This window comes from Lithobates pipiens, unplaced genomic scaffold, assembly GCF_037356315.1.
Source record: "Lithobates pipiens isolate NorthernLeopardFrog02 unplaced genomic scaffold, aLitPip1_a1.2 Scaffold_19, whole genome shotgun sequence".
NCBI classification, from domain to species: domain Eukaryota; kingdom Metazoa; phylum Chordata; class Amphibia; order Anura; family Ranidae; genus Lithobates; species Lithobates pipiens.
This window is the reverse complement of record NW_027507764.1, coordinates 27,065,262-27,075,379: the sequence shown is the minus strand read 5'-3', so window position 1 is coordinate 27,075,379 and position 10,118 is coordinate 27,065,262. Positions and strand designations below refer to the sequence as shown.

General features: G+C 42.4%; 1 protein-coding gene across 5 annotated transcripts in view; it reads right to left on the bottom strand.

Moving 5' to 3' along the window:
- Window positions 1-617: 617 nt before the first annotated feature.
- The window catches only part of LOC143995854 (NACHT, LRR and PYD domains-containing protein 3-like), a 180,914-nt gene continuing 171,413 nt past the window's right edge, over window positions 618-10,118 (bottom strand). For 2 of the 5 annotated variants that reach the window (XM_077490581.1, XM_077490583.1), the window contains 2 exons: window positions 9,322-9,486; window positions 619-1,533 (listed from right to left, as the gene is read on the bottom strand). In XM_077490581.1, coding sequence (XP_077346707.1) covers window positions 1,452-1,533; window positions 9,322-9,486 — 247 coding nt within the window. In that variant the 3' untranslated portion in view covers window positions 619-1,451. Of the gene's footprint in view, window positions 1,534-9,321; window positions 9,487-10,118 lie in introns of all 5 variants that reach the window. The other 3 variants (XM_077490579.1, XM_077490580.1, XM_077490582.1) reach the window with 2 other exon arrangements.

The window sequence follows — 10,118 nt, the reverse complement described above, 5'->3', positions numbered from 1 at the left end:
GCCGTGGGTTGCATGGGCACCGCCGGTGGCACGCTCGCGACCCGGTCCTGAGTTCCATGACCGTGGCAGCGGGACCCGATTGCCGCTGGCTTTCCGTAATCGGGTCACAGAGCTGAAGAACGAGGAGAGGTCTGTGTAAACAAACCTCTCCCCATGCTTCCTAGTGTGGCTGTCACTGATCGTCTGTTCCCTGTTATAGGGAAAGACGATCAGTGACGTCACATGCCAAGCCATGCCCCCAACAGTAAAAAAAAGAAAAACACACACACGTCACGCACAACCCCTCCTCGCTCCCTTATGGTTAACTCCTTCACTGCAGGTGTCATTTACACCAGGAATTTAAATAGCACTGATTGCTGTATAAATGACAATGGTCCCAAAAATGTCTGATGTGTCCGCCATAATGTAGCAGTCACAATAAAAATCACTGATTGCCGCCATTACTAGTAAAAAAATATATATTAATAAAAATGCTATAAAACTATGCCCTATTTTTGTAAACTTTTGCGCAAACCAATCAATCGCTAATTGCGATTTTTTTTTTTTTTAACCAAAAATATGTTGAATACATATCGGCCTAAAGTGAGACAACATTTTTTTTTTTTTTTATATATAAATATATTTTGGGGATATTTATTATAGCAAAAAGTAAAAAATATTGAATTTTTTTCAAAATTGTCGCTCTGTTTTTGTTTATAGCACAAAAAATAAAAACCGCAGAGGTGATCAAATACCACCAAAAGAAAGCTCTATTTGTGGGAAAAAAGGAACGCTAATTTTGTTTTGGGAGCCACGTCGCATGACTGCGCAATTCTCCGTTAAAGCAATGCAGTGCCGAATCGCAAAAAGGGGCCTGGTCCTTTGGCTGCAAATTGGTCCGGGCTTAAGTGGTTAAGTTGTCATTTTAACATTCTATTGATTTTCCTAATTTTCCAAAAAACCTGTGATACAAAAATGTACAATTTCACACTTGCTGTGCCTCTTACTAAAGACCTTGGACTGTCTACTTTCCAAAAAGAGGTCATTTGCGAAGATATTTGTACTGTCCTGACATTTTAGGGCCTCAAGAAATGAGATTGGCCGTCAGCACATTAGGATTGATTAGGATGTGTTTTTTTTACCAAGGAAATGTAGCAGAATACATGTTGGGGTAAATTTATGAAGAAAGATTATTTGTGAACTTTATAACAGAACCTAAGAAAAAAACATTTTATTTTTTCCTTTATAAAGTAAAAAGGCCAGTGGTAAATAAATGCCACCAAAAGAAAGCTCATTAAAAAATAAATTGTTTATCAAAGTGTGACAGCTCTAAAAGCTGAAAATTGGCATGGGCATGAGGGGGTGAAACAGTCTGTTCTTCAATTGTTAAAAAAGGAAAATACAATACACAGTGCATATTAAATATCCTCCACTTAGAGCTGTCAGGCTGTCTTTTCTTCTGGCTTCAATAATTATTTAATGTGAACAGTAAGTCCAGGCCGGGTGTTCTGTAGTTCTCTTACTGCTTCACTTGATATGCCTTTGCCACAAATCCTAAAAGAGTGGAGGCAAAAGGTAGTACTCCCCATGTTGTATCCTAACTCCTTGAATGTTTAGTCCACAACCGACTGATCGTCCAACTCATTGAGAATAACCTTCTTGATCCTCTTCAATCTGGATTTCGCCCACATCACTCCACAGAAACTGCTCTCCTAATACTCACAAATGACTTACTAACAGCCAAAACCAATGGTCATTATCCCGTACTCTTGGACCTCTCCGTTGTCTTTGATACAGTTGACCCCCCCCCCACCCCCCCTCCTCAAAAACTAAATTTGCTTGGTCTCCATAGCTGCACTCTCCCTTGGTTTGAATCTTACCTATCTCACTGCATCTTCTGTGTCACTTACAACTCCACTTCCTTCTCTCCAACTCCTCTTACCATTGGGGTCCCCCAAGGTTCTGTCCTTGGGCCTCTACTATTCTCAATCTACACATCCTCCATGGGTCAGCCTCCCTCTTGGCTTCTGCTACCATTTGTATGCCGACGACACCCAAATCTGTCTCTCTACCTCTCAGCTCACCCCATCAGTCTCCCCACACCTGACTGATTTACTAACAGACATATTAGCCTGGATGTCACACCACTTCCTCAAACTGAATCTATCTAAAACCGAGCTCTTAATATTTCCTCCCTGACTGCTCTGCCAAGATCAATGGCACAACTATCAGTATGTCAGGGTGCTAGGGGTAACCTTGGACTTTGAACTGTCCTTTCAGGCCCACAGCCAATCCCTGTCCAAATCATGCTGCCACAACCTTTGCAGCATCTCTCAAATATGTCCGTTTAACCAATGACACCACCAAGTTTCTAATTCACTCCATGGTTATCTGCCACCTCGACTACTGCAACTCTCTCCTCATTGGATTACCTTTGCATACACTATTTCCCCTTCAGTCCAGACTCGTCCACCTTGCCAACCATTCAGTGTCCTCTGCCAATCCCTCCACTGGTTTCCACTCACCCAACAAATAAAATTTAAAGTACTAACAATAATTGAATCCATAACTCTGCCCTCGGCTACATCACTAACCTAGTCTAAAAATACCAACCAATTCGCTCTCTTCAGTCCTCCCAAGACCTCCTGCTCTCTAGCTCCCTTTTCACCTCCTCCCATTTATGCCTCTAGGATTTCTTAAGAGCTTCTCCCATCCTTTGGAACTCCCTACCCCAATCTGTCAGACTTCCCCCTAATCTATCCATCTTTAGACGATCCCTGAAAACCATTCTCTTTAATCAAGCCTATTCTGCTTCTAATACACTGTTTTACTTTCTCCATCAGATCACCCCCCCCCCCCCCACAGCTATTACCTTTTGTAGCAAATGACCCTCCCTCTTAGATTGTAAGCTCTAACGAGCAGGGCCCTCTTATTCCTCTTGTACCAAATGTAATGTAACTGGCATGTCTTCCTTAATTTTGTTAAGCACTGTCTAAACTGTTGGCAATATATAAATCCTGTATAATAATAATAATAGTTGTGAGTAGAAGATAGTAAAATTGTCTCATCCTATTTCTGTGCTTCCTCAACTTCCATACCGGGCCATAGTGAAATGACGCCGGCAGGAACACTCCCCCCCCCCCCCCCCCCCCCTGGTTGGATGTTATTTTATGTTCTCTCCACTCTGGCGGTCGGGGATGAGGCATGTCCCTCGGGACACAGTCCATCTCCGATCAGTGTAAAGAGCCAATAAAAATGGCTCTTTACCATGTGACTGGCTGTGTCCAATCACAGCCGGGCATATGCGCTGTCCTTCTGCGCCCCTAGGGGTGTGCAGAGCGGTGATAGGGTAGCACGACTCGCCGTTGAGCTGTCCATCCCTGAGTGGGGTAAAGAGCTAATAAAATTGGCTCTTTACCACGTGACCAGCTGTGTCCAATCACAGCTGGTCACAGAATGTCAACAAGCCACTGTAACTAGTGGTTACCGGGTTCTCCTCGAGATTGTGATAACAGCTAGTTACCGTCTACAGTATACACAAAATTACACTGATTGCTCCCAGTAATAAAGAGGACCTGTTAGCAGCCCATCAGAGTACCCAAGTACTTGTCTCCAGTCCATCAGAGTACCTGAGTACGTACCTGCAGACCACCATGCCGCATACACACAACCTGACTTTCCGTCAGAATAAACTCTGACGGTCTTTCCGACAGAGTTCTGCAGAAACGGACTTGCCTAAACATTATCACACCAAGGTCCTTTCGATTAGAACGCAATGACGTACGATGAGACTAGAAAAGGAAGTTCAATAGCCAGTAGCCAATAGCTGCCCTTGTGTCATTTTTGGTCCATCAGAATAGCATGCAGACAAATTGTTTTCCCCATTGGAATTGATTCCGTCGGGAAAAGATTTAAAAAATGTTCTATTTCTAGGTCTGTCCTAATTTTTGAAAAAAAAAAGTCAGCTGAAGCCCCCACACGATCGGAATATCCGATGAAATGATTCAGTCGGACCTTTTCTGCTGGAAAGTCCGGTTGTGTGTAGTACCTATCTGCAGACCATCAGAGTACCTGTCACCAGCCCATTTATATTTATATATATATATATATATATAATATGGGTTTATTGGCTCCTGTCTAAATCGGCCTTAGTGTGTATGAATTGGAGTTAGAGACCTTTGACTATAATGCTCTTCGAGGGCAGGGACTGATGTGAATGTACTATATGTCCTGGTATGGTTCAGGATAGGGGTGTGCATGCTTGCCCCCCTTTCCTAACCAGCCAGGCTGTATGCTGAGATTAAGGGTCTGGTATGAATTTTTGGGGGAACCTAATGCACTTTGTGTGAGGAACCCCAGAAAAATCAATACTGTTCTCAAAAGTTCTGGTATGCAATTTGGGTTCTCTAAAATACATAGAGGACTCTTGGAGGTGTCTAATGAAAGGAAAGTCCGGATGGCTGCACACCGAACTGAGATCCAAATGCCTTTATTCACAGAAAACCATGAAGAACATGAGAAGCACTACATGTACAAGCAAGGGAGACACGGCTTACATGTTTCACACATGAATTGTGCTCTATCAAAGGCCCCAAGGTTTGGAGATGTCTGTGTGCCTATTTTCTTTAAAAAAATATTTTATACATCATATGTGAATGTCAGTGCTGCTGTAGCTGGTTGTATACATCATACAGATGTGCCAATTCACAGGCATTATTAACCACTTAAGGACCGCCGTATTGCCATTGTATGTCATCACAATTGCACAGGCAGGCACAAGCACGTACATGTACGTGCCTGCCTTCCAGCGGGTGGGGGGTCCGATCGGACCCCCTCCCGCTGGATACGGCGGTCCGGTTCGCTGCAGGAGCGATCCGTGATGAGGGGATGGCCATTGGTTTTTGGCCATCCCCTCTCGATCGCTCCTGGCCAATGAGAAGCTTCCTCCCACTGTGTATTGTATACACAGGAAGGAGGAAGTGATGTCATTCTCCTCGGGGCGGTCTTTTTGACCGGACTACGAGGAGAAGACAAAAAGTAAGTGTGCACCAACACTACACTGACATGTAGGTACACACAGGCACACAAACCCCCCCCCCAGTCACAGTGTCACTGATTGCATTGATCACTTATTTACTGATCACTGCATTCAGTGTCAGTTGTAAAAGTAAAAACTGTCAGGGCAGTTAGTGTTAGGTCCAGGGTAGCCCCTTATCACCCCCCAATAAAGGTTTAACCCCCTGATTGCCCCTAGAGTTAACCCTTTCACCCCCTTTTGCCAGTGTCACTAAGCGATCGTTTTTCTGATCGCTGCATTAGTGTCGCTAGGTAGCTAGTTATTTTTATAGGTTCACCGCCAGGTTTTTATAGCGCTAGGTACCCCGATATACTACCCAATAATGGTTTTAACCCCCTGATTGCCCCTAGTTAACCCTTTCACCAGCGATCACAGTATAAGTGTCACTGGTGACGCTGGTTAGCCAGTTAGTTATTTAGGTTCCCCATCAGGTTTTTTTATAGCGCCAGAGACCCCCATATACTACCTAATAAAAATTTGAACCCCCTGATTGCCCCTAGTTAACCCTTTCACCAGTGATCACCGTATAAGTGTTACGGGCGACTCTGGTTAGTTTGCTTTTTATAGCATCAGGGCACCCACCATTTATTACCCAATAAAGGTTTAACCCCCTGATCACTCGGTGGGTGATATCAATTAGGTTTTAGGGTCAGGGTCCGCTAACACCCACACGCAAAGCATAAACCTCCCGTAGTGGTATAGAATCTGAACAGATCAATATCAGATCTATACTAGCGTCCCCAGCAGTTTAGGGTTTCAAAAAAATGCATTGTTAGCGGGATCAGCCCAGATACCTGCTGGCACCTGCATTTTGCCCCTCCGCCCAGCCCACCCAAGTGCAGTATCGATCGATCACTGTCACTTACAAAACACTAAACACATAACTGCAGCGATCGCAGAGTCAGGCCTGATCCCTGCGATCGCTAAGTTTTTTTTTTTTTGGTAGCATTTTATATTTAAATCCGGAAGGCAGTGCTTGGTTTTCAGGGTCCCGTACGTGGCTAGGCTCCCAAAAAGTCCCCCACATGTCGGGAGAAGCAGCAGAATTTATTTGGGGGTATAATTTGACTTATGCCCATAGCATGTGTGAGCAATATATAATTTAGTGACAACTTTGTGCAAAAAAAAAAAATTAAATTCCTGCAACTTGTGGCAAAATATAAAATATTTCATGGACTCAACATGCCTCTCAGTAAATAGCTTGGGGTGTCTACTTTCCAAAATGGGGTCATTGGGGGGGTTTGTGTTATTTTAGCATTTTATGGCCTTCGAAACTATGGCCTTCGAAACTGTGATAGGTAGTGAGGAGTGAAATCAAAAATTTGCACCCTTAGAAATCCTGAAGGCAGGGATTGGTTTTCGGGGTGCCGTACGCAGCTAGACTCCCAAAAAGTCCCACATATGTGGTATCCCCGTACTCAGGAGAAGCAGCAGAATATATTTTGGGGTGCAATTGCACATATAACTATAGCATGTGTGAGCAATATATCATTTAGTGACAACTTTTTGTAAACTTTTTTTTTTTTTGTGTCATTATTCAATCACTTGGGACAAAAAAAAAATATTCAATGGGCTCAACATGCCTCTCCACAACTTCCTTGGGGTGTCTTCTTTCCAAAATGGGGTCATTTGGGGGGGGTTTGTGTTATTTTGGCATTTTATGGCCTTCGAAACTGATAGGTAGTGAGGAGTGAAATCAAATATTTGCACCCTTAGAAATCCTGAAGGCAGGGATTGGTTTTCGGGGTGCCGTACGCAGCTAGACTCCCAAAAAGTCCCACATATGTGGTATCCCCGTACTCAGGAGAAGCAGCAGAATATATTTTGGGGTGCAATTGCACATATAACTATAGCATGTGTGAGCAATATATCATTTAGTGACAACTTTTTGTAAACTTTTTTTTTTTTTTGTGTCATTATTCAATCACTTGGGACAAAAAAAAAATATTCAATGGGCTCAACATGCCTCTCCACAACTTCCTTGGGGTGTCTTCTTTCCAAAATGGGGTCATTTGGGGGGGGTTTGTGTTATTTTGGCATTTTATGGCCTTCGAAACTGATAGGTAGTGAGGAGTGAAATCAAATATTTGCACCCTTAGAAATCCTGAAGGCAGGGATTGGTTTTCGGGGTGCCGTACGCAGCTAGACTCCCAAAAAGTCCCACATATGTGGTATCCCCGTACTCAGGAGAAGCAGCAGAATATATTTTGGGGTGCAATTGCACATATAACTATAGCATGTGTGAGCAATATATCATTTAGTGACAACTTTTTGTAAACTTTTTTTTTTTTTTGTGTCATTATTCAATCACTTGGGACAAAAAAAAAACATTCAATGGGCTCAACATGCCTCTCCACAACTTCCTTGGGGTGTCTTCTTTCCAAAATGGGGTCATTTGGGGGGGGGTTTGTGTTATTTTGGCATTTTATGGCCTTCGAAACTGATAGGTAGTGAGGAGTGAAATCAAAAATTTGCAACCTTAGAAATCCTGAAGGCAGTAATTGGTTTTCGGGATGCCGTACGTGGCTAGACTCCCAAAAAGTCCCACATATGTGTTATCCCCGTACTCAGGAGAAGCAGCAGAATATATTTTGGGGTGCAATTCCACATATAAGTATGGCATGTGTGAGCAATATATCATTAAGTGACAACTTTTTGTAAACTTTTTTTTTTTTTATTGTGTCATTATTCAATCACTTGGGACAAAAAAAAAATATTCAATGGGCTCAACATGCCTCTCCACAACTTCCTTGGAGTGTCTACTTTCCAAAATGGGGTCATTTGGGGGGTGGGGGGGGGGGGTTGTACTGCCCTGCCATTTTAGCACCTCAAGAAATGAGATAGGCAGTCGTAAATTAAAAGCTGTGTAAATTCCAGAAAATCTTCTCTAGTTTGTAGACGCTATAACTTTTGCACAAACCAATAAATATACGCTTATTGACATTTTTTTTACTAAAGACATGTGGCTGAATAAATTTTGCCCTAAATGTATGACTAAAATTGGAGTTTATTCGATTTTTCTTATAACAAAATGTAGAAAATATGATTTTTTTTTCTCAAAATTTTCGGTCTTTTTCCATTTATAGCGCAAAAAAAAAAAAAAATCGCAGAGGCAATCAAATGCCATCAAAAGAAAGCTCTATTTATGGGAAGAAAAGGACGCAAATTTCGTTTGGGTGCAATATTGCATGACCGCGCAATTACCAGTTAAAGCAGAGCAGTGCGAAATGGTAAAAAGACCTCTGGTCCTTAGGGTGTTTATTGGTCCGGGGCTGAAGTGGTTAACCCCCCCCGACATTTTATTTAAAGGAATTGGACGGTTTTATTGTTTCACTTCAAGAATTTAAAAGATCACTTCTGGTTGAATGGATTTTTTAATGCATTGGTACCTGTACATGCTATTTGACTGATTTAGCTCCCATTGATTTCAGCGGGGTTAGGGGTTCAGCATTTGGATTTCTTTAAAGTTCACCAACTCCAGGGCAGTCTGGCTCATCACTACTGTACACAACATATCACATTTCATCAGAGTCGGGGGTGATTCATTTTATGTCCCCCCTAGAAAGAGATTCTTACCATCACTGCTCTGATGAAAAGGGTCACATGGACAGGAAGAGGTGTGGAAATTACCACAAATGTGGATACAGACAATATTAAAATGGCTACATTTCTATCCTTCTCCACTTTAGGCTCCATTCACACCTAATCACTTTGGATTGCGGGCGGAACGGCTGCGATTCTGCCCATGATTCCAGAATTGCGTCAAAACGCAGAACAGGTTTGTGATGCCATTATTTCTTAATGACACCACAGACGCAGAGCATTTTTGCCGCATTTGTCAAGTGACAAATCTCACTACAATCACTGTAAAAAAACGCAACTGCAAATGCATCTGGCTCTGGGCCAAGATTTAGTACATGAGCTTCTTTTGGAGCATTTTTGGAGCAGAGGAAGTCCCATTCAAATTAATAGTGCATTCCCAAATATACTCAAGAAAAAAAAATAAAAATAAAATGAGCAGCTGTCATTGCAGGTCGCTCAGGTACGAATGGAACCTTAAAGATCTTGTAGCTACAAAAAGAGGGCAAATGTTATATTTTACTTCTAGTAAAGACTGTTAATTTGTTACTCCTCATCTAAACTGAATAACATAAAGGCAATTATAAAACCAAGATGGAGGATGTTGATGTCATTATGTATAAAGAACACATATACCGCACCCCAAAAAAGGATTACAGTAACCAGTCTATTTGTGTTATACGTACTCTATTTTCTTCAGGCTGGAAGATTTCATTATAAGTTCCCGGATGTGACTGAGGGCAGCTTCTGATATTGTGTTAGAACTCAGATCCAGTTCTATGAGATTCTTGCTTTCACTCAGCGGCACCAGTAATGGTACATATTCATCTGTCAATCCGATGCCACTCAAACTATTACAACAAAAGGAAAAACATATATTTTTATTTTTTTGATCATTAGGCTTGTTAACCTCTAATGCCACATACACACGACCGGACTTTTCAACATCAAAAGTCCGACAGAATGATTCCGGCAGACCATTCGATCGTGTGTGGGCTGCAGCGGACTTTTGATTTGCAAAAGTCCGACAGACTTTAGAAATGGAACATGTTTCAAATTTTTCCGCCGGACCCAGTTCCTACCGAGAAATCCTCTCGTGTGTATGCTAGTCCGACGGACAAAACCCGACGCAAGGGCAGCTATTGGCTACTGGCTATGAACTTCCTTATTCTAGTCCAGTCGTACGTCATCACGTTCGAATCCGTCGGACTTTGGTGTGATTGTGTGTGGCCAAGTCCGTTCATTCGGAAAGTCTGTCAGAACTCCGCCGAAAGTCTGTTGGACCTAGTCCCTCGAAGAGTCCGGTCGTGTGTACGTGGCATTAGACTGATAATAAGAAATCCTATTTGTAAGAATCAGTTATAAATATACTGCGCATCAACATTCACATTTTGAAGAAAAGCTCTGTGGAGGCAGCTGACAACAGAATCCTCATAGTAACACTATGGGAGATGTTATACCTAAGCACGTAATTTTTTGTTTA